Source organism: Mesoplodon bidens, assembly GCF_964165515.1.
Source record: "Mesoplodon bidens genome assembly, chromosome: 7".
In the NCBI taxonomy this organism is placed as follows: Eukaryota; Metazoa; Chordata; class Mammalia; order Artiodactyla; family Ziphiidae; genus Mesoplodon; species Mesoplodon bidens.
In genome coordinates, this window is record NC_138164.1 from 38,945,998 (window position 1) to 38,972,409 (window position 26,412).

Below are 26,412 nucleotides of genomic sequence, written 5' to 3' on the forward strand. Positions count from 1 at the left end.
AAAAAAGACCTACAGAAATAAAACAATTAACAAAATGGCAATATAAACATAACTTTTATTGGTGATTACCTTAAATGTAAATGGATTAAATGCATCAACCAAAAGACATAGACTGGCTGAATGGATACAAAAATAAGACCTGTATATATGCTGTCTACAAGATACCCAGTTCTGACCTAGGGACACATACAGACTGAAAATGAGGGGATGGAAAAAGATATTCCATGCAAATGGAAATCAAAAGAAAGCTGGAGTAGCAATATTCGTATCAGATAAAATAGACTTTAAAATAAAGAATGTTACGAGACAAGGAAGGACACTCCATAATGATCAAGGGATCAATCCAAGAAGAAGATAGAACAATTGTAAATATATATACACCCAGCATAGGAGCACCTCAATATACAAGGCAAATGCTAAAAGCCATAAAAGGAGAAATCCACAGTAACACAATAATAGGGGGGGCTTTAACACCCCACTTGCATCAATGGACAGGTCATCCAGACAGAAAATCAATAAGGAAACACAGGCCTTAAATGACACATTGGACCAGAAGGACTTAATTTATAGAACACTCCATCTGAAAGCAGCAGAATACACTTTCCTCTCAAGTGCACATGGAACGTTCTCCAGGATAGATCACATCTTAGGCCACAAATCAAGCCTTGGTAAAATTTAAGAAAAATGACATATCAAGCATCTTTTCTGACCATGATGCTATGAGATTACAAATCAAATATAGGAAAGAAAAAAAAACTGTAAAAAGCACAAACACGTGGAGGCTAAAAAATATGTTATGAAGCAACCAATGGATCACTGAAGAAATCAAAGAGGACATCAAAAAATACCTAGAGAAAAATGACGACAACGAAAACATGACTACCCAAAACCTATGGGACACAGCAAAAACAGATCTAAGAGGGAAGTTTATAGCAACACAGTCTTACCTCAGGAAACACGAAAAATCTCAAACAACCTAACCTTACACCTAAAGCAAGTACAGAAAGAAGAACAAACGAAAGTGAAAGTTAGTAGAAGCAAAGAAATCATAAGATCAGAGCAGAAATTAATGAAATAGAGGTGAAGAAAACAATGGAAAAGATCAATGAAACTAAAAGCTGGCTCTTTGAAAAGATAAACAAAATTCAGCCAGACTCATCAAGAAAAAGAGGGAAAGGGCTCAAATGAATAGAATTAGAAATGAAAAAGGAGAAGTTAAAACTGACATCACAGAAATACAAATGATCATAAGAGAATTCACAAGCAACTATATGCCAATAAATGGACAACCTGGAAGAAATGGACAAATTCTTAGAAAGGTACAGTCTCCCAAGTGTGCACTGGGAAGAGACAGAAAATATGAACAGACCAACCACAAGCACTGAAATTGAAATTGTGATTAAAGAATTCCCAACAAACAAAAGTCTAGGACCAGATGTATTCACAGACAAATTCTATCAAACATTTAGGGAAGAATTAACACCTGTCCTTCTGAAACTCTACCATAAATTTGCAGAGGGAGGAATACCCCCAAGCTCATTCTATGAGGCCACTATCACTCTGATACCAAAACCAGACAGAGATACCACAAAAAGGAAAATTACAGGCCAATATCACTGATGAACATAAATGCAAAAATACTCAACGAAGTATTAGCCAGCCAAATCCACAATACATTAAAAGGGTCATACACCAGGCTTCCCTGGTGGCGCAGTGGTTGAGAGTCCGCCTGACGATGTAGGGGACGCAGGTTCATGCCCCAGTCTGGGAAGATCCCACACACTGCAGAGCGGCTGGGCCTGTGAGCCATGGCTTCTGAGCCTGCACGTCCGGAGCCTGTGCTCCGCAACAGGATAGGCCACAACAGTGAAAGGCCCGCATACCGCAAAAAAAAAAAAAAAAAAGGTCATACACCATGATCAAGTGGTATTTATCCCAGGGACGCAAGGATTCTTCAATATCTACAAATCAATCACAACAACAAGTTGATGAAAACCATATCATCTCAATAGATGCAGAAAATGCTTTTGACAAAATTTAATACTATTTATGATAAATAAAAAAACTCTCCAGAAAGTGGTCATAGAGGGAACTTTCCTCAACATAATAAAGGCCATATATGACAAACTCACAGCTGACATCATTCTCAATGGTGAAAAGCTGAAACCATTTCCTCTAAGATCAGGAACAAGACAAGGATGTCCACTCTCACCACTTTTATTCAACATAGTTTTTGGAAGTCCTAGCCAGGCAATCAGAGAAGAAAAAGAAAGAAAAATAATCCAATATGGAAAAGAAGTAAAGCTGTCATTGTTTTCAGATGACATGATACTGTACGTAGAAAATCCTAAAGATGCTACCAGAAAACTACTAGAGCTTGTCAGTGAATTTGGCAAAGTTGCAGGAAACAAAATAACACTCTGAAATCTGTAGCATGTCTATACACTGACAATGAAGGATCAGAAAGACAAATTAAGGAAATAATCCCTTTTACTATCACATCAAAAAGAATAAAATACCTAGGAATAAACCTACCCAAGGAGGCAAAAGACTTGTACTCCAAAATTATAAGACGCAGATGACAAAAAATGAATATGACGTAAACAGCTGGAAAGATATACCACGTTCTTGGATTGGAAGGATCAGTTTGTCAAAATGAACATCTACCCAAGGTCAACTACAGACTCAACACAATCCCTATCAAATTACCACTGGCATTTTTTGCAGGTCTATAAGAAAATATTTTCAAATTTGTATGGAAACACAAAAGACCCCAAATAGCCAAAGGAAGCTTGAGAAAGTAAAATGGAGCTGGAGGCTCTGAATCAGCCTCCCTGACTTCAGACTATACTACAAAGCTACAGTAATCAAAACAGTATGGTATTGGCACCAAAAACAGACTTATAGATCAGTGAAACAGGATAGAAAGCCCAGAAATAAACCCACGCACATATGTTCAATTAATCTACAATAAAGCAGGCAAGAATATACAGCGGAGAAAAGATAGCCTCTTCAAGAAGTGGTGCTGGGAAAACTGGACAGCTACATGTAAAAAAAAAATGAAATTAGAACACTCCCTAACACAATACACAAAAATAAAATCAAAATGGATTAAAGACTTAAATGTAAGGCTAGATAGTATAAAACTCTTAGAGGAAAACATAGGCAGAACACACTGTGACATAAATTGCAGGAATATGTTTTATGATCCACCTCCTAGAGTAATGAAAATAAAAACAAGTGGGACCTAATTCAACTTAAAAGCTCTTGCAAAGTAAAGGAAACCATACACAAAATGAAATGACAACCCACAGAATGAGTGAAAATATTTGCAAACGATATGGCTGAAAAGGGACCAATCTCCAAAATATAGAAACAGCTCATGCAGTGCAATATTAAAAAAACAAACAACCAGATCAAAAACTGGGCAGAATATCTAAATAGACATTTCTCCAAAGAAGACATACAGATGGCCAAAAAGCACATGAAAAGATGTTCAACATCGCTAATTATCAGGGAAATGCAAATCAAAACTTCAATGTGGTATCACCTCACACACGTCAGAATGGCCATCCTCAAAACGTTTACAAAGAATAAATGCTGGAGAGGGTGTGGAGAAAAGGGAAGCCTCCTACAGTGCTGGTGGGAATGTAAATTGGTACAGCCACTATGGAGAACAGTATGGAGGTTCCTTGTGAAACTAAACATAGAGCTACCATCTGATCCACCAATCCCACTCTTGGACATATATCCAGACAAAACTGTAATTTGAAAAGCTGCATGCACCCCAACGTTCATTGTAGCACTGTTTACAATAGCCAAGACATGGAATCAATCCAAATGTCCATCAACAGAGGAATGGGTAAAGAAGATGTGGTACATATACACAATGGAATATTTGCCACAAAAAGGAATAAAATAATGCCATTTACAGCAACATGGATGGACCTGGAGATTATCTCATACTAAGTGAAGGAAGTCAGAGAATGACAAATATCATATGATATCACTTATATGTAGAAACTAAAAATATTGATACAAATGAACTTATTTATGAAACAGAAACAGAGTAATAGACTGAGAAAACAAATGTATGGTTACCAAAGGGGTAACATGAGGGGGGAGGGATGAATTAGGAGGTTGGGATTAACACATACACACTACTATATATAAAATAATCAACTAGAACCTACTGTATAGCACAGGGAACTCTACTCAACACTCTGTAATAACCTATATGGGAAAAGAATTTGAAAAAGGATATATGTATATGTATAGCTAAATCACCTTACTGTACACCTGAAACTAACACATTGTAAATCAACTATACTCCAATATAAAATAAAAATTAAAAAAAGAAAAAATATAAGGTGATGTAGGAAGTAATGATGTAGAAGTTGCACCAAGTTATCCCAAATATCTAGCTAAGATAATTAATGAAGGTGTCTAAGCTAAACAACAGCTTTTCTACATAGACAAAACAGCTTTATATTGGAAGACTCTAGGACTTTTATAACTAGAGAGGAGAAGCCAATGCCTGGTTTCAAAGGACAGGTTGACTCTCTTGTTAGGGGCTAATGCAGCTGGTGACTTCAAGTTGAAGCTAATGCTCTTCTACCATTCCCAAAATCCTAGGGCTCTTAAGAATTATGCTAAATCTACTCTGCCTGTGATCTATAAATGGAACAACAAAGCCTGCATGAGAGTACATCTGTTTACAACATAGTTTACTAAATATTTTAAGCTCACTGTTGAGACCTTCTGCTCAAAAAAAAGAGATTCCTTTCAGAATGTTATTGCTCATTGGCAATGCACCTGGTCACCCAAGAGCTTTGATGGATATGTATAATGAGATTAATGTTATTTTCATGCCTACTAATACAGCATCCATTCTGCAGCCCATGGATCAAGGAGTAATTTTGACTTTCAAGTCTCATTATTTAAGAAATACATTTTGTAAGGCTATAATGCCATAGACAGTGATTCCTACAATAGACCTGGGCAAAGGAAATTGAAAACATTCTGGAAAGGATTCACCATTGTAGATGCCATTAAGAACATTCATTCATGATCCATGGGAAGAGTTCAACATAACATTTTGAGTATGGAAGAAGTTGATTCCAATTCTCATGGATGACTATGAAGGTTTAAATACTTCTAGTAGAGAAAGTAACTGCAGATGTTGTGGAAATAGCAAGAGAACTAGAATTAGAAGGAGAGCCTGAAGATTTGACTAAATTGCTACAATCTCATGATAAAGCTTTAATGAATGAAGAGTTCCTTCTCATGGATGAGCAAAGAAAGTGGTTTCTCGAGATGGAATCTACTTCTGTTGAAAATGCTGTGAAGGTTTTTGAAATGATAACAAAGGACTGAAAATATTCCATAAACTTAGTTGATAAACCAGCAGCAGGATTTTAGATGGTCGACTCCAACTCTGAAAGAAATTCTGTGGGTACAATGCTATTAAGCAGCATTGCATGCTACAGAGAAACCATAAAAGTCAATCAATGTGGCAAACTTCACCGTTGCCTTATTTTAAGAAACTGCCACAGCCACTCTAGCCTTCAGCAACAACACCCTGACCAGTCAGCAGCTATCAACATCAAGGCAAGACTCTCCATCAGCAAAAATATTATAACTCACTTAAGGTTCATATGATGGTTAGCATTTTTTAGCAATAAAATGTTTGATATATACTTTTTTAGACTTAATGCTATTGCACATTTAATAGACTCCAGTACAGTGTAAACATGATTTTTATATTCAATGAGAAACACAAGAATTTGTGTGACTCACTTTATTTGCTTTATTGCTGTTGTCTGGAAGTGAACCTCCAGTATCTCTGAGGTATGCCCATAATTAGAAATGCAAATTGTTGTGCCCCTACCCAGACCTACTATATCAGAAAGTTTGAGGGGTAGAGTCAGTGAGGAAAGTCTCACAAGAGATTCTGCACAAGAAAAAGTTTGAAAACCTCTGATGGAGAAACAAAGTAACCAAGTCCACTGGGGAATTAGTATGGCATAACCCTCAAGCTCCTGCACTGAAAAGGTAGGGTTTGGAACTGCACAGGAATACGAAGTCAGGGGAATAAAAATGGGGCCTCTGTTCTTCAAAGGACCCCTAGAGTATTGAAGGCAGAAGTAAACCTGCCAATATGTTTATCTTTCAAAGAAAAGGAAACACAGGGGCAGAGACCAAGATGGCAGAGTAAGAGGATGCCAAACCCCCCACGAACACATCAAAAATACATCTACATGTGAAGCAGTTCTCAATGAAAACTAACTGGAGACTGGTAGAAATAATCTCTTACAACAAAGGTTGTAAGAAAGAGTCACACAGTGTCAGGTAGAAAGGGAAGAGAAGTTATAAGGTCAGTACCTGTTCCCATGGGAGGGTACTCAGAAGAGGCGGGGAATCCTCCCTGGGAGTGAGTAGTTAGAGCTATATATTGGGTGCCTCAGTCCTGGGGTCTGACAAGGGGAAGACAAAGCCCATGGGATGGCTGGACAGCCAGTGGAATTAACAGGAAGTCTGTAGGAAGTCTGGACTCCATTTGTGAGGAAGGTGCACATTCTTGGTTACTCCTGAAACAAGGTGAAAAGGGTGGATTGAAACTGCACTGGATTCTGGCTGTTTCCTGCAACCACCCCAGTACATGCCCCAGCCTGAGTTGGGTACACTCTGACCTCACTTGCTTCACAGTGCAGCTTCACACTGGGGTAAAGGCTCAGTTTTGAGGGACATAACTGGGTATAGGCGGGAACAGGGAGGGAGCAGCCATTAGTGGTGCTTACCAAGTCAGTACTTCGGAAGTGGTCCCAGACACCAGTGCTGGGACAGCCTATCCCTAGACCCAGGCTGAGTGCTCACACCAGCCCCACCTGCTCTTTGGTGCAGCTCCACACTAGGATGAGGGCTAAAGCAACTGAAGAGAGAGCTTAGTTGTGAAGGAAAAAGGCAGCTCAGTCCCAGTGCAGGATGTGAGCTGAGTGGGGGCAGTCATTTCTGGCCCTTATGGAGGCAGCACATCAGAAGAGGTCCTGGACTCTGACTGGGTCCAGAGGTACCACAGCCCATGCCTAGACCCACAGAGGGCACCTGCTCCAGTCCTTCTTGATGCAGCATTGTTCTCCTCTGGAGTGAGGGTGCTGGTATTAGGAGGGGAAAGAGCACACACATAGAGGGAATGGAGCCAGCTCATACTCGAACCTCAGGGCTTCTGCTCCAGCAACTTGGGACTCGATCCCAGACCCAATCGGGTGGTGCTGACCACTGAGCAGAGGAGAAGCCCTAGATCACACTTGGCTCTGGTCCTAGAAACTTCATCTCCGGACCCATATCCTACCAATGTGTTAGTTTCCAGCACATTCTGGTGAAACACATGACTCATGCTCATGTCCGATCCAGCTCTCCCACTAAAGCCACTGGACACATGTAGACTGTATAGGGATGCTCTCACAGAAGGACACTCCTTCAAGACCCCAACAGGTAACTCTTTCACCTAATTTCATAGAGACAGAGAAAGTTAAGCAAAATGAGAAGACAAAGGAATTTGTTTAAACTGAAAGAATAAGAGGAAACCCCTTAAAAAATTAATAAAAGAGAGACAAATAATTTACCAGATAAAGAGTTCAAAGCATAAATAATAAGAATGCTAACTGAAGTAGGGAAAAAAGTAGATGAATACAGTGAGGATTTTAACAAGGAACTAGAAAATATAAGATGAGTCATTCAAAACCAAAGAATACAATAATTGAAATAAAAACCACACTATAAGGAATTAACATCAGAGTAGGTGATACAGAAGAACTGACAGTGATCTAGAAGTAGAATAATGGAATTACCCAATCAGAACAGCAAATAGAAAACAAACATAAAAAATAGAACAGTTTAAAGGACCTCTGAGACAATATCACATGTTCCGACATTCACATTATAAGGGTCCCAGAAGGAGAAGAGAGAGAAACTGTATTTGTTTTGAAACTGTATTTGATGAAATCATGGCTGAAAACCTCCCAATCCTGAAGAAGGAAACAGATATTCAGGTATAGGAAGCACAGAGGGTTTCAAACAGATGAACCCAAACAGATTCACACTAAACATATAATAATTGAAATGGCAAAAGTTAAAAATAAAGGGGCAATTCTAAAGGCAGCAAGAGAAAAACAAACAGTCATATACAGGGGAACTACCATAAGGTTATCAGCTGATTTTTCTGTAGAAACATTGAATATACCATGTCACTCCCTTCCGGCCTGCAAAGTGCTGAAGGGGAAAAACCTGGAACCTAGGATACTCTACCTAGCAAGAGTATCATTTAGAATAGAAGGAGAGATAAAGAACTTCTTAGACATGCAAAACTACAAAAGTTCATTGACACTAAACCAACCTTAGAAAAAATGATAAAGTGTCTTCTGTAAGTGGAAAAGAAAAGGCTATTATGAGAAGTAAGTTGATAGGAAAGGAAAAGGCCCAATAGTAAAGGCAAATTTAGATAAAGGCTGAGGATCAACCACTAAAATAAACTAGTACAAAGATTAAAATACAATTAAAAAATTGTAAAATTAACCATATAATAATCAATAAAGGGACAAACATAAAGATGTAAAATGTGATATCAAAAATACAAAATGTGGGGAATTAAAAATGTAGATCTTTTAGAATATGTTTGAATTTAAATGACTACCAGTTTAAAACTAGTAAATATAGGTCAACATATATGAATCCTACGGTAACCACAAATCAAAAAGCTACCATCATTATATGAAACTAGAAAGGAACACACATATCACTATAAGAAAATCATCAAACTACAAGGAAAGAAACTAAAAGAAGGAAAAAATAGAGAATAACTACAAAATCAACCAAGAAACCATTAACAAAATGGCAATAGGTACATATCTATCAATAATCACTTTAAATGTCAATTGACTAAATGCTCCAATGAAGTACATAGGGTGGCTGTTTGGATAAAAAAACAAGACCCATTTCTGTTTACAGGAGACTCATTTCAGAGGTAGCAACACACAGAGACTGAAATTCAGGGAATGAGAAAAGATATTTCATGCAAATGGAGATGACAAGAAAGCTAGGGTATCAATACTCAGATCAAATAGACTACAACAAATCTATAACAAAAGACAAAGGGAATTATATAATGATGAAGGGATCGATACAAGGAGAGTATAACATTCATTAATATATATGCATCTAATACAGGAGCACTAAATATATAAAGCAAATATTAACATACATAAAGTTAGAAATTGATAATGATACAATAATGAGTAGGGGACTTAACACCCCACTTACATCAATGGACAGGTCATCCAAACCAAAAAATCAATTAGGAATCAGTGGTCTTAAATAACATTAGACCACCTGGCCTCAATATTTATACATAGGACATCCCATCCAAAAACGGCAGAATACACACATTATATACAAGTGCTGTGGAACATTCTCCAGGATGGATCATATACTAGGCCAGAAACAAGCCTCAACAAATTTAAGATACTAGAAATCAATTGCCTGAAGAAAAATGGGCAAAGCGCAAACACGTGGAGACTAAACAACATACTACTAAAAAACCAATGAGTCAATGAAGAAATTAAAGAGGAAATCACAAAATACCTTGATATAAGTGAAAATGGAAACACAGCTCTCAAAAATCCATGAAATGCAACAAAAGCAGTCCTACAAGGGAAGTTTATAGCAATACAGGCTTACCTCAAGAAACAAGAAAAATCTCCAATAAACAACCTAACCTACCATCTAAAGGAATTAGAAAGAGAAGAACACACAAAACCCAAAGTCAGCAGAATGAAGGAAATGATAAAGATCAGAGAGGAAATGAATAAAATAGAGACCAAACAAAATAATAGAAAAGATCAATTAAACCAAGAGATTTTTTTGAAATGATAAACAAAATTGATAAACCTTTAGTCAGACTCATAAGAAAAAAAGAGCGAGGACCCAAATTAACAGGATAAGAAATAAAAGAGGAGAAATAACAATTGATATCAGAGATACAAAAAAAAATAAGAATGCTATGAACAGTTATATGCCAACAAATTGGACAACCTAGAGAAATGGACAAAGTTCTAGAAACACAACCTTCAAAGACTGAATCAGGAAGAAACAGACAATGTGAATAGACTTATTACTAGTAGTATAATTGAATTTATTAAAAACAAACAAACAACAACAACAAAAAACTCCCAGCAAAGAAAAGCCCAGGACTGGATGGCTTCACAGGGGGAATTCTACCAAACATATATAGAAGAACTAATACCTATCCTTTTCAAACTATTCCAAAAATTGAAGAGGAGGGAATACTTGCAAATTCGTTCTATGAGGTCGGCATTACCCTGATACCAAAACCAGACAAAGACAGTACAAAAGAAGAAAATTACAAGCCAATATCTCTGATGAATATTGATGCAAAAATTCTCAGCAAAATGATGATACATCATGATCAAGTACGATTTATTCCAGGGATGCAAGGATGGTTCAATACTTGGAAAATCGATGTGATACACCTCATTAACAAAAGGAAGGATAAAAATCACATGATCATCTCAGTAGATGTAGAAAAGGCATTTAACAAAATTCAACATATATTCGTGATAAAAACTCTCATCAAAGTTGGTACACAGAAAACATATCTCAACACAATAAAAGCCATTTATGACAAACACACAACTAAAATCATACTTAATGGTGAAAAGCTGAAAGCCTTTCCTCTAAATTCAGGAATACGACAAGGATGCCCATTCTCACCACTTCAATTTTACATAATACTGTAAGTCCTAGACACAGCAATTAGACAAGGAAAATAAATAAAAGACATCCAAATTGAAAGGGAAGAATTAAAACTGTCACTATTTGCAGATGATAGGATACTATATATAGAAAACCCAAAAGTCTCCATCAAAACACAATCAGAACTAATAAATGAATTCAGCAAATTTGCAGGATACAAGATTGATATACAGAAATCTGTTGCTTTTCTATACACTAATAATGAACTATCAGAAAGACAAAATTTTAAAAATCCCATTTGAAATTGTATCAAACAGAATAAAGTACCGAGGAATAAATTTAACCAAGGAGGTGAAAGACATATACTCTGAAAACTATAAAATGTTGAAGGAAAGTGAAGAGGATAAAAAGAAATGGAATGATATTCTCTGTTCCTGCATTGGAAGAATTAATACACTTAAAATATCCATTCTAGCCAAACAATACGGATTTAAGGCAATTCCTATCAAAATACCCATGATATTTTTCACAGAACTAGAACAAATACTCCTAAAATTTATATGTAACCACAAAAGCCTCTCAATTGCCAAAGCAATCTTTTGGGGGGAAAAAAAAATAAGAGCAAAGCTGGAGGTATCATACTCTCTAACTATACTAAAAATCCACAGTAATCAAAAGAGCATGGTACTGGCACAAAAACAGACACATAGATCAATTGAACAGAATAGACAGCCCAGAAATAAACCCATGTACTTAAGATCAATTAATCTATGGCAAAGGAGGCAAGAATATACAATGGGGAAAAGACAGCCTCTTTAAGAAGTTGTGCTGGGAAAACTGGAGAGCTACATGTCAAATAATGAAATTAAAACATTTCCTCACACCATATGCAAAAGCAAATTCAAAATGGATTAAATACCTCAATGTCTTTAATAATCATAGAACTCCCAGAAGAAAATATAGGCAAAATATTCTTTGACATAAATCATAGCAATATATTTTTTTGGTTCTGTCTCCTCAGGCAAAGGAAACAAAAGCAAAAACGAAAAAAAAAAATGAAATGGGACCTTTTGCACAGCAAAGGAAAACATTGACAAAACAAAAAGATAACCTTGTAAATGGGAGAACAGGATAGAAAGCCCAGAAATAAACCCACACACTTGTGGTCAATTAATCTATGACAAAAGAGGTAAGAATATACAAAGGAGAAAAGACAGCCTCTTCAATAAGTGGTGCTGGGAAAACTGGACAGCTACATGTAAAAGAATGAAATTAGAACATTCTCTAACACCATACACAAAAATAAACTCAAAATGGATCAAAGACCTAAATGTAAGGCCGGACACTATAAAACTCTCAGAGGAAAACATAGGAAGAACACTCTCTGACACAAATCACAGCAAGATCTTTTTGGATCCACCTCTTAGAGTAATGAAAATAAAAACAAAAATAAACAAGTGGGACCCAATTAAACTTAAAAGCTTCTGCACAGCAAAGGAAACCATAAACAAAATGAAAAGACAACCCACAGAATGGGAGAAAATATTTGCAAACAAAACAACCAACAAAGGATTAATCTCCAAAATATACAAACAGCTCATGCAGCTCTATGTCAAAAAACCAAAAAACTCAATCAAAAACTGGGCAGAATATCTAAATAGAAATTTCTCCAAAGAAGGCATACAGATGGCCAAAAAGCACATGAAAAGATGTTCAACATCACTAATTATCAGAAAAATGCAGATCAAAACTGCAATGAGGTTATCACTCCACACACATCAGAATGGCCATCATCAAAAAGTCCACAAACAGTAAATGCTGGAGAGGGTGTGGAGAAAACGGGACCCTCTTGCACTGTTGGTGGGAATGTAAATTGGTACAACCACTGTGAAGAACAGTATGGAGGTTCCTTAAACAACTAAAAATAGAACTACCACATGATCTAGCATTCCCACTCCTGGGCATATATCTGGAGAAAACCATAATCTGAATAGATACCTGCACCCCCAGTGTTCATTGCAGCACTAATTACAATAGCCAAGACACAGAAGCAACCTAAGTGTCCATCGACAGAGGAATAGATAAAGAAGATGTGATACATATATACAATGGAATTTACTCAGCTCTAAAAAAAGAATGAAATAATGCCATTTGCAACAACATGGATGGACCTAGAGATGATCATACTGAGTGAAGTAAGTCAGACACTCATATATCACTCATATGTGGAATTTAATTTTAAAAAATGATACAAATGAACTTATGTACAAAACAGAAACAGTCTTACAGATACCAAAAACAAACTTACGGTTACCAAAGGGGAAACATAGTGGGTGGGATAAATCAGGAGCTTGGGATGAACATACACAGACTACTATAAATAAGATAAATAACCAACAAGGACATAATATAGCACAGGGAACTCAATATTCTGTGATAACCTATAAGAGAAAAGAATCTAAAAAGGAATGAATATATGTATATGTATAACTGAATCACTTTGCTGTACACCTGAAACTAACACAACATTGTAAATCAACTATACTCCAATAAAATTAAAAAACAAACAAAAAATCAAATCAGACCTAATTTAACTTAAAAGTTTTTGCACAGCAAAGGAAACCATTGACAAAACAAAAAGATAACCTAGTGAATGGGAGAAAATATCTGCAAAACTTATGACCAATAAGGGGTAATATGCAAAATACATAAACAGCTCATACAATTCAATTTATAAAAACAATTTAACAATGGCAGAAGACCTGAATAGACATATTTCCAAAGAAGATATACAGATGGCCAACAGGCACATGGAAAAGATATTCACCATCACTAATCATCAGAGAAATGCAAATCAAAACCACCATGAGATATCACCTCACACCTGTTCAAATGGTTATAATCAAAAAGTCTATAAATGACTCATGTTGGCAAGGATGTGAAAAAAGGCAACCCTAGAACACTGTTGGTGGGAATGTAATTGGTACAGCAACTATAGAACATTGTATAGAGGTTCCTCAAAAAACTAAAAATAGAACTACCATAGGATCCAGCAATTCATTTCCTGGGTATATATCCAAAGAAAGTGAAAACACTAATTTGAAAAGACAGATGCACCCCAAGGTTCATAGCAGCATTATTTTTAGTAGCCAAGATATGGAAGCAACCTATGAGTTCATCAACAGATGAATGGATAAAGAAATGTGATATGTATATACAAGGGAATATTACCCCAGTCATACAAAAATAAAATGAAATTCTGCCATTTGCAACAGCATGGATGGAGCTAGAGGGTATTATGCTTAGTGAAATAGGTCAGACAGATGCTCTATGTTATCACTTTTATATGGAATCTAAAAAATAAAACAAATGAGTATAACAAAACCAAAACAGACTCACAGATATAGACAACAAACTAGTAGTTACCAGCGAGGAGAGGGAAGGTGGGGGAGGGTATAACATAGGGGCATGGGATTAAGAGATCCAAACTACTATGTATAAAATAAATAAGCAACAAGGATGTAGTTTACAGCACGGGAAAATACAACCATTATTTTATAATAACTTTAAATGGCATAGAATGTATAAAATATTGAATCACTATTGTATAACTAAAACGAATACAATATTTTAAATCAACTATACCAGTAAAATATAACAAGACACATATAGTGTAACAACTCACATTTTTCCCTATGGATTCTCTACTACTAAATATTTCTAAGAACAAGAATTCCGCACATACAGGAAAGTATTTGTTATTATTAACTGATAAATAAAAATGAACAAAAGTGGGGGAAAAAAGAAAGGGAAACACAACCTTAGGGCTTGCACAGCCAACTCCTGCCATCAAGAACACCCTAGACAGGAAGGTATTGATAATGGTGCTGGTTAAGTTCTGAGAGCAGAGCAAAGCAAAGCAAAGCATTTTTATGAGTAGACTGCAGGATTCTAGAAGTCTAAGATCTACCCTGGCCCCAGGCACAGGCTGACTCATCCTTGTTCTTCACCCTCGGAGTGAGTGCCATGCTGAGAAGGGCAGGGCTATTTTACTGCCAGCTCCTTGCAGAGAGGGTTATTATCTCCTTACCTGAAGGAAAAGCATGAAGCCTTTAGTTTCCCTACTATGGCCACCTTCCTCAGTTTCTGGGCAAAGGCTTATATGAGGCCAGATCAAATGGCCGGCATTCCAGACAATTTAAAGGCAAACAAATCTTCTACACTTTACCCAACTTCCTTGTCACAGCTCTTTGGCCCTGACTTTAATATGAATGGTGGGTGACTGCTTATAGTATCTATTTCTCTCCCCATCTCTGTAATTCCCAGAAAAACTCAAGACCTGGTTTTGCTCAGGTCTTCAGTATTATATTTACTTTCAGGATGAATGCTTTTCTTTTTAGTTCACCTTTCTTTTTAATTAAACAAAAAAGACAACAAAACAGAAAAACAAAAACAAACCCTCTGAATGAAGCACAGAAATGAAATCTGGCCTTTATAGCTTTTCTCTTTCTCCCACTGGATTTTCCAGCTACTGATGATAGTAGTAGTAGTAGGTAAAGGTGTAGGTATAGGAGTAATCGCAAATCCTGTCTCTTTACTTGAAAGTGGCACCTCAATTCTTTTCACCCAGGAAAATGGGCAGCTAAGCTTCCAGCATGTCACTCTGAAGCTTTTTTTTGCCTAAATTATAAGAACACACGTAGCCACAGAGGTTGAGTGTCTGACATCAGCATTCATCAGGACCCATCATTTTACTCCTGTGTTAGCTCCCATGTGATCTTACCTCTCTTGCTCTTTCAGGTTCTCACCTTTACTTTCCTGAACCTTTACTTCAGCCTAAGTGGTATCTCTCCATTTAGCCTTGATCTCCCCAGTCTGTCCATCATGCTGTCAATCAGACCATGATTAGGCCACACCAATCCTAAATGAAAAAATCTCTCATGATCCTCAGCTGCTCACTTGCTCCTGATATTCTAATCTCATCATTCACTTCATATTTCCTTTAATATATATTGTTATGCTTCTGTTTCTTTGTTCTTGTTTTCCCTCTGTTTGGAATTCACCTTCCCCACACCTCCTCTTGGATAAATTTCTCATCCTTTAATGTTTCATTCAAAGTTCACCTACTCTGTGAAGTCATTCCCTATTCCTTTCTGCATCCTCCCAGAATAGAGCATACTTCCCCTTTGTATGTTCCCTCCACAAATAAATTGTTCCCTCAACAATAAATTGTTCATGACTCTACCGTGGCATGACAGGTGGTTAATTGTGTATCCATTTCCCCATTCATCTCCATGATCTCCAATATAAATGTAACCACTCATACTAAAATGCTGCATTTCCTAGAAACTAATAAAGCTGAGACCACTCTGTCTTTCCATGTAGTACAGATAGAAAATAAAAATGTCTTCACAAGGCCCTGGACAAATTTATGAAAGGAAAAGCCACAGATGGGTATCTATGAAAAGAAATTGGGCTGTAACTAAGATTTAGGGATCAAGCCCAGCGAGAGAACCATTTTTCACTCTGGGTTTCTGTGATCTGGATAATGCTGGAGGAACGTGGGTTCCAAACAATTCAGCAATCATTCTGTGCCTAATCAACTAAGTGGTCTAAAGGTGCACAAAATCATTGCCACTGTCAAGAAAGCACATGGCATCTAAACAAAGCCCAAATCCATTTGCGCTAGCCTAGCTTTATCATTGAACTCCATTCAGCTGTGGACATGTTTCAAGGCCTCTTTTGTCCATTGGCATGAAACATTAGCTAAGCTGATGTACTGATTCTCAAGGGGGAAAGAACTTTGCTTCTTTCAACAGTATGCCTTGACCCTTTGTTGGCTTGTGTGATTCTGCTTGTGTGATTCTTTTTTATTTGAATTTGAAACATCAAGGGTATGATTAAAAAGCTAGCACTTTATATCTTAACCTTGATTTTACTTCTTAGCCTCTAAAATGATGCCATTATAATAGTTCACTTTGATGCTTAAGTACTGGAAATATTTCTTATCAAATCAGAATAGAATACTTACAACTGAAAATAATGGAAACAAACAAAGAGGATCACAAATAAATTCATGTTTTGAGGATGATCTACAGAATTTGATTCAGGGTTTCAGTTCAGCTCCTAAAGCCAGACCTCCTCCCCGCCCACAACCTCTTGGAAGCTATGCTATTAATGAGTAATTATTTTTTTAAAAAGACTTATGTAGAGAACTCTGCCCAGTACTTTATTCATAAAGGAGTGCAGTGGCGGTGGAGGTGCATTATATTAACAAAATAAGAGGACAGGAATTGTTCCTTTCCTGTGGCAATGTCAGTCTAATTTCCAGAAGTCTTTGGAGGTACTTTAGGTGTCAAGGCAGAATAAGTCAACTTAGCCTGCTTGGATTATTAGCCCCACCAATTAATGAAGCTTTGGAAAATTTTTCATGATTGGTAAGTGCCCTGCTTTATCATGGGCTTAAATAAAACAACAACTGAAAAATAAATTTCGGTTTCATACTGGTCAAGACTCAACTAAAGTCCCTTGCCTGTTCCAGGTACTGGGGATCTAGAAAGCCTAAAAAGGATTTGGGGTCAGGTTGTGAGCCTCCTCAAAGGTTTAGAAAAACAATATTTTCTAGAAAAGAACCAGTAAAGGAATTCAGCTTCGTTTTGCTGGCTGAATGGAGACCTAATTGCCAACCTCTTCCACAAGCATTTCTCAACTATTCTAACCCACTACAAGCTTTTCCGTCTCTCAAAAACGTTTGCTCTGGGAATTCCCTGGCAGTCCAGTGGTTAGGACTCTGAGCTCTCACTGCAGAGGGCCCAGGTACCATTCCTGATCAAGGAACTAATCCCGCAAGCTGTGCGGCGTGGCCAAAAAACCCCAAAACTTTAGCTCTGAGTCAGTGCCACATGCTTAAATATTGTACTTAATAACTTGAAAACTTCTTGAGGGGATGTCCTACCCAGTCATTAACATAGTACTGAGTTGAGCATTGAGCTCAGTCAAGTTGGATTGACTGATTACTTAATTGGTTTTTATAAATGTCAACAGATGTCATCTGTAGAGGGTTACAGGACATGTAGCAAGATGAGAAAACTATAAAATTTGGGGCAAGCAAGTAGAATTCAAATCCCAGCTTACACATCTATATCTTGTGATATTAAGCATACATTACTTCCCCTAAAACTTAGAAACTCAGTTTCTTCATCTTTCAGAGTTGTGCTATATTAAGTGGGACGCTGTTGTTAAATTACAGGATGCTTGGCATATAGGAGGTACTTAACAACTGGGGGCAATGGACCTAAGTTTAAATGTGGGGAACTATATTTATGTATAAGGGGAAAAATGGGTGTTATGGGCTAATGATCTAAACACCTGGTAAAACAACTTTCCTAAATAGGTGCCCCCAGGTCTGTTGCAGGTGTGACAGACTTGAAGGCAGGTGAAAGAATCGGGGGACTTCTCAAGGTTCATTTCTACTGTGTTTCCAGGGAACACTCTTGAGTTTATCAGGAGACCAGCTCTCTACAAGGTTACTAAGCAAGTAATTTCTCAGAGTTCCCATGCCCGTAAGCCAAATATTAAACAATCCCATCCCAATGGGACATAAAAATACAATGTAAGAGCTACAGGAAATCAATATCAAAGGAAAATGAATAGGCAAGATCAACAAAAGAAGAAATAAAGCACAAGGAAATCAAACACTTCAATAGGCCCATTTTGCAAAGCATAAAGCAAAACTAGTCGATGACAGAATTTTGTTTTCAAAAGCATTAAACTCACTTCCAAACAACTTAATGTAAGGAATAGCCCAGCACTGAGAAAGACAAAGAAGACATCATTTGGCCAGATGGCCTCGTACTATCATTATTCTGTGTTCAGAATGTATCAGAAGCCCACCTGTCTCTGACCACTGCAAGCAAGTGTCTGAGCCTTGCTTTTCTGGATGATGTCACCAGAAGAGTGAGCGAGTTCGTGCAGGTGATCATTTCAGAGAAAGAGAAGTTTTAATCAGCAGGACTGTAGAAGTGAGGGTTGAGGGCTCATTAAAGCTCTCACCCAGCTGACCTTAAAGGCACCGCCAGCTCTCGGCGGGAGGACTAACATCGGCTTCTCTGCCTTGCTCCCCGCCCCCCCCCACCCCCGTGTTCAGCAGTCTCTTTGCAACCCTACACCTCACTTTTCATTCCAAGCAGGTCTGCCTGCCACTCAGCGGCATCATTAGCTGTAGCTGGGATTAGAACAGAAGTCTTTTCAGGAATCACGGGAGACCCATGACTCAACCACCTGGGGAAAGACATGCGGAGGGAGAGCAGAGGGGGAGGGAGAGCAGAGGGGGAGGGAGAGCAGAGGGGGAGGGAGGGAAAGAACAGTGACAATCTCCGCCGCACCACATCAGCCTTACCTTGCAGGAACAGACAGTACACCTGTCTTCTTTCAGAGTCCACACCTGCCCATTGTGCTTCAGTCCTCCTTCATGGGGGCAGTCACCGGAGCAGGAGGGCCCAGAGGGACAGAGGCAGTCGAAGCCCCCTGCCAGGTTGATGCAGGCAGAATCATTCCAACAGGTATGAGTTCTTAAGGCACATTCATCAATGTCTGCAATGAAGAAAGCATGGAGCTTTAGACTCCAGTCAAGATGATCATTAGAAAATAATCATCACTTATAATAGCATTCGTTAACATTACTGAGTGTTTGCCTTGTGCCCAGTACTGTGCCAAGCTGTTCACGTGCATTATCTCATCTACTCTGCAAGGCAGCTAATGCAGCTGAGCCTCATATAAGTTAAATAACATGTTCACTGTCAGATAGCTAATAAGTGGCCAGTCTGGGACTCAAACCCACAGCTGTCAGACTCTAATTACTAAATTATCCAGGAGCAACTCTGAACTGCTTTTAGGATATTCTCAAGAACTATACCATCCAGAGGCCATAAATACTGCTAATTCGTTAACAGTATGGATACACCCATGGAGATCTGGGTCGACCAGAAAAGGTGTGAATAGATTAGCTACTGAGTAAGAACAAGTGGGCAATTAGGGCAAAACGAGTGAGCAATTAGGGCAACCCTGAGCCAATTAGGCTGCCCCCAGATCCTGGGGCCAAGGTTGAAAGAAAAGGAAATAATTCTTGGAGGATGCCTTGCCTAATCAAAAACTCACCACCCTAATGGCTAGCAATATTTTTGCTCACACAAGAAAACATCTCAGAGCTACAGTTAGGATATGGCATGAATGCTGATGAAAGACACCATATATTTTGCTGTTTTTCATTGACAGCCAAGTATGGAACGAAAACATAAATCCAGTAGCCCTCCCTGACATTCAGGGCTCTGGTGACCTTAACATCTCAAACATATAGCTGTCCAGCCCTGGTTTGAGTCCTTTCCCTGCAGACAACCTATTACTGCACAAAGCAGCCTATTCTATCTTTGAATGACTCTTTTAGAAATGTCTTCCTTTTGAATTATGGTTTTCTCAGGGTATATGCCCAGTAGTGGGATTGCTGGGTTGTATGGTAGTTCTGTTTTTAGTTTTTTAAGGAACCTCCACACCGTTCTCCATAGTGGCTGTATCAATTTACATAATTCAAAAAGAGTCATGTACCACAATGTTCATTGCAGCTCTGTTTACAATAGCCAGGACATGGAAGCAACCTAAGTGTCCATTGACAGATGAATGGATAAAGAAGCTGTGGCACATATATACAATGGAATATGGAATATTACTCAGCCATAAAAAGAAATGAAATTGAGTTATTTCTGGTGAGGCGGATGGACCTAGAGTCTGTCATACAGAGTGAAGTAAGTCAGAAAGAGAAAAACAAATACCGTATGCTAACACATATATATGGAATCTAAAAAAAGAAAAAAAAAGGGTTCTGATGAACCTAGGGGCAGGACAGGAATAAAGACGCAGACGTAGAGAATGGACTTGAGGACATGGAGAGGGGGAAGGGTAAGCTGAGACGAAGTGAGAGAGTGGCATGGACATATATTCACTACCAAATGTAAAATAGACAGCTAGTGGGAAGCAGCCGCATAGCACAGGGAGATCCGCTCGGTGCTTTGTGACCACCTAGAGGGGTGGGATAGGGAGGGTGGGATGCAAGAGGGAGGAGGGGATAGGGAGGATAGGGGGATAGGGAGGGGATAGGGAGGGGATAGGGATAGGGAGGGTGGGATGCAAGAGGGAGGAGTTATGGGGATATAAGTATATGTATAGCTGATTTACTTTGTTATAAAGCAGAAAGTAACACACCATTGTAAAGCAATTATATGCCAATAAAGATGTTAAAAAAAAAGAAATGTCTTCCTAACACTGAAATAAAATATATTATCTAGTAACTTCTATGTAGGTACTAGTTCTGAGGTCACTCAAGCAAAGTCTACTTGATTTTTCTTATGACAATTTTTAAGGTATTTAAAAACATTAGCCATTTGTCTATCATGTCATTTGTCTTCTCCACTGATTAATCTACTGCCAAGTCCTTCAAACATCTTTCAGGTGACAATGTTGAGTTCAACACATTTTTACCAAAAGTCTGCCATGCACCAGGGTTCTTTGCACACTGGTACTATAAATGTTGGTAACAACTTATAAGACACTGTCCTCATGAAGGTGATAAAGGAGGAACACAGCAGTATATATACATAACTGTTGGTAGGCTACTGAATGGTAGGCTTGACTCCTATGGTAGGTGAGAATAGGAACAGTATAAATTAACTTACTCTTCATCCTAAAATCCATGTTAAATATGTATAAAATTGTAGGCATTTGTTTAAGAATTATGGAACTAAATTACAGAAAAAATAATTTAAGTGCCATTTCCCCCTGAAGTGCTCAAAGGCATAATATCAATTTTACTAATATATATATATATATATATATATATATATATATATATATATATATAATACTATATACATAGTTTCAAAGTTTTTCACAGTTCTTTTTCACAAGTCATGTCATATAATTGCAGGATAGGAATAGTTATTTTCAGTTTACAAAAGAAGAAACTAAGTTACAGAGATGGCTAAGTGGTCACACAGCTAGTATCTGTTAGAGCAAAGACTGTGTCCTGGGCCTTCTGAAAGGTGCACTGGAGTTCTTTCCACTATACTGTGCTAATTCAAGGTCTAAAGTCTTCTTTCAGCATACTAGAATATTCTGTGGTTTTATATACTTTCAACTAATTTGCCCTCTAGATATTGCAACTCATTTTCAAAGATAAAATATTACATGGATCCTCTTCAGCATTTTTAGCTGAAATTCTGAGAATGATACGATATGATTACTCAGTCAAAGTTTGCTAGAATTTAAAACTATTTTGACTTAAAAATAATGAAAACAAATGACCTATCTTCCCTTACTGACTTCATGCACTGACCTATCTTCCCTTACTGACTGAATGCATTATATTGGTATAAAACTTGGCTTCACAGCCGTGGTACAAAGCAGAAGATGTTAAGGAATTCCAACAATATTTCTAAGACCTAGTTCATTATAAGATTTATTTTTTTGTCTTTGTTCTACCAATTGTAGCCTCAGTCAAGACATTTAGGAATAATTATTCCTCCTTTGAAAACTGTGGAAATGATCCCAAATTATGCTATCTAGATTCCAAGTCAACTACAATCAGACCCCAATTACTTCCTCATCATTCCTGGTCAACACATACGACCATATGGTGCTTCCGCCTAGAAGCCTCTCTCATCTTCCCAGCCTTCTTCCTCTACTCCAATTCTTCCCAACAAAAAGTAGCATTGAATGCGAGCGTCAGGAGGTCACTCACGTTCGAAACTCTTCCACTTAATTGAGTGCTTACTATGTACCAGTCATTTTGCACATCACACTGTATGTCCTTGGTCACATTATTAAGTCTCTCTGACCCTCGGTTATCAGCTGTTTAAAACCATACCCACCTAATCTATTGTCTTTTGAAAATAAAACCAGATAACATAATAAGTACTCAAAAATATTTGTTTCTTGATTTAATGAATGTGAATGATTAAGATCAAGTTCAAGCCCTACCTCCTCAGTTAAGCATCTCCCAATATGATGCCAATTTATAGTAATTATTCACCTTCTCTGAACACTCATTGCAATGACAGTTGGTGGTACATGGCTTACTGTTTAGGTATATGCTATCTTGGAACAATACTAAAGTGGTATGTTTGCATTATTCTCACTCCTCATTTTTTGCTGAAAGTAACAAAACATTGTCTTATACTTCTCTCATCACATTTATAATCTAGTTTGTATCTCTAGGAGATACAGATAGAGAGTAACTTGATGATAGCTAGCTAGGTGGCTCATCACATATATAATCATAAAAATAACATTCAGATTTCTTTGAACTCAGTTCAGATTTTCATCCTTATCACCAGGACTATTGCATTAGTCTCCTATCTGGTCTCAACTGACTCCAGACACTTCTCACTCTAATTCAGTGATTTTTTTGATTGTGGGCACAATGGAAATATTTGGAGATTGTGGGCAAAATATAAATATTTGGCGAGCTTTTTAAAAGTACTGGAGCCCAGGCTCACCACCACTAGAACTGGATTTAATTGACATAAATTAGGATCCAGACATCTGGGCTCTGTTCAGACAGAGGAGAAGCATTGCTCTAAATACCCTCTACAGGGTAGTGGTGTTCTAAAAAGCAAACCTGTCCATGTCATTCCTCTGCCTGCCACTTCTTTGTGGTTCTCTGATGCTTACAATAGAAAGTTCAATCTCCTGGCATATGTATAAGCCCCGATTTAGTACTTCAGTTTTTATCTTCTGTCTCTTCCCCTTTCTCTTCAAAAGCAATGGGTGACCTACAAACAGACCATGGTGTTTCCTCTGCCTGTGCCTTGGAACATGCCTTTTCTAATTATGGGAGTACTCCCCCCACCCATCTCTGTTTCTTAGCCCCTATGGAATGGGTGGGGTATAAATTAATTGATAAGGTAAGCATTTCCCTTCCTGTGCTATCTTCACTCCCATGCATTCTTCAAGATCAAGACCAAGCATCATCATCCCTCATTCTGCAAGACAGTCACTATTGACTTTTTGCTTTCTCTGTACCTTGCACACACACAATGCTATCCTTGCATTCATCTCTTGGGAGCTCCATGTTTAATTTATCCATGGCTCATAGATAGATGGTGAGCTCATTGAGGGCAGGGACTAAATATTTTTCCTTTTTCTCTTCTCAGTACCAAGTACAACAAAATATACTGTGGATGTGCAATGTATTTATTTAACTTACTTAAATCCAGGAATTTTACAGACCAATACTACTATAAAGCCTACTTTGCCAAAATTTGGTCTTTGGGGTGTTCAATAAGCATAAGGCACAACCACAACCCTTCCCTTCAGGGAACACATTTTATTGTTGACTTTTCATCAGGAAAAGCTCTTGGGTCTAGTTCAAAGTACAATAAATTCAGTGTGGTTTCAGTAGTAACCACACTGAAATAGGAAGGCCACCTTTCCTCCTCCCTCCACATCCCAGCTTCCTGTCAAAGGGGACAAGTTTCCTTTCCTGTCAAAGGGGACAAGGGCAGAGAAAGACTCATCAGCAAATCACCCCAGGAATTGTCTGGAAGATTAATTTCAACAGGTCCACAACCAGTGGCTACAAAAGGATCTTTAATTTATGGTCTCCTCTAAAATAACCTCTAAATTGTCAATTAATGCCCAGCTATAATATGCTATTTTAACATTTCTTTATTTTGCATTTACAAAGTTACAAACATATTGGCAGTGTTTTCCTCTCATAAATTAAGAAACCTGAGCAAAAAGATGAACACACTTAGGGTGCACACTAAAAACAGGGTTCAAAACCTGGATTTGCTTTTGCTGCTCCAGAATGAAAAGATTTCACAGTTGAATATAGGACCATATTGCCTACAGAATTCCATGTAATTGCTTTACTTATGACGCAGAAATCTAATTCTGCTTCCATGCAATTTAACAGATTTAGGGAAAGCCAGATGTTAGCAATTATGGAAACTGACATTATTCATATTCTTGGTAATACAGACCTGTTTGCTCTGCACAAAGCCAGCTTAATCTATTATACATATCCCAAGGCAACCAAAGGGAAGAGGTACCCTATTTACATATTGCAACTGTTGTTCTCTGATGAGCAAACACAAAGACATTCACCCATGATACTTACCCATATCATCAGACAGGCCTCCAATGACAAAGAGGCAATGAAACAAAAATCAGGCAAAATATTCCATACTCAAATCTATAATCATTAAAGTGTACTTGTTTTTTCTTATTGTAAGTAATGGCTGTCTGTGATTTCCTTGTGTTTCTCCTTGTAAATTCATTATTTAAATGCCCCATGCATGTTAGGATGAGAACATTTTCAATAAAATCCCACAGCTAGGCTTACATTAGAACTAATTTTCTTGCACTGACATTTTCACAATTTCTGAAAACTATTATTATTGTACTCAATTTTGCCTAAAAAAATCTAGTTGTGCCTAGTTGATCTGCTTTGTTCTTTAATTTGAAGTTCTTAGGTTACTTGCACATGTAAAAAAAAATACAATTCAGAGATGTTTATATCAACAGCAATTAAACCAGTCCCAACCTAGCCCCAAACAATTTTCCTAGCCTTCAAGAAAAAAAGCCTCTGCAGAACTTTTAATAGCATAACAACTGTAATGGTACCTGCCTCAGGAGCTGAAACTTCTACAAGTTGATTTCAGAGATCAAGGGAAACATTTTTTTCCAATGGTTTGGTAGCAGTTAGGTCAAAGGAATGACCTTTTTCATAACCCCATCTTCTTCCTTGAATAACTTCTGCAACACATCTAGACTTACTTTCAAACTCCAGACAGGTGATATGTCAGAAAACAAAATTTAACCTGGGGTTTGAATATCCAGCTGTGTGTGTTCTGACTTGGAAATCATTACCAGACATTAGCAGCTTGGAAATGAGAACAGAGCTTGGGGGATTATTAATGACAGACAAGATAGAGCACAGATGCCACTCCCATAGCTAAAGCAGCATTGCTTCTCTTACAGTGGCAGAGAGAAAACTGCAGGGGAAAATATACATACTGCACATCAGCAAAATAAGTGAAAGAAACAAGTAGAGAAAATCTGAGGTCTGAGATGGCTTGCAAAATACAAGGTTAATGAGATTTTAAGCGTAGGAAGTTTTAGGCCCAGAACAAGAGAGGTGACAGCCATGCTCTATGTGTGCCAGTCACATCACACTCTGGTATCACGTCCCCTTTAGAGCACAGACCACTAAGAGTGGGGCTGACATACTTAGGACACATCAGAAGAGGTCCACCAGCATAGTGAAGGGCTCAAACTCATCTCAATTGAATGAAACATGAGGTGTTCAGCCTGAAAGGTAAAGACTGAAAGAAGAGATCAGTGAGCTATAGTTTTGTCTATTTGAGATGCTATCATGTGTCTCTTAGGAAGAAGTTCCAATGTCCCTCCAGCGTTAACGCTTCAGTCTTTATAGTTCCAGCTTCCAGCCTTTCTTGAGTTAGGAAGAAACCTGTCCTTGTGGGGTTTCTTTATTGCTCGGTGTGTAATTGTGTTTTTCTCCAATGAGTCTTCTCCTTTAACTGAGCAGACTCTCTGAGCAAAAGAAAGGAACACTTTGTCTCTGTTCAC

The 26,412-nt window shown here is 37.9% G+C and overlaps 2 protein-coding genes across 3 annotated transcripts in view; both read right to left on the minus strand.

Annotated features, from left to right (window-relative positions):
• LOC308619852 (uncharacterized protein) overlaps positions 1–26,412 on the minus strand; it is an 811,674-nt gene that overhangs the window by 568,955 nt on the left and 216,307 nt on the right. The gene's annotated exons all lie outside the window — the stretch shown is intronic.
• Positions 1–26,412, minus strand: part of LOC308620068 (protein kinase C-binding protein NELL1-like) — a gene marked incomplete at both ends in the record, with an annotated part of 99,369 nt that overhangs the window by 35,416 nt on the left and 37,541 nt on the right. Inside the window, one exon of the mRNA XM_081239406.1 lies at positions 19,169–19,362. Within this exon, the coding sequence (XP_081095532.1) occupies positions 19,169–19,362 (194 nt within the window). The remainder of the gene's footprint in view (positions 1–19,168; positions 19,363–26,412) is intronic.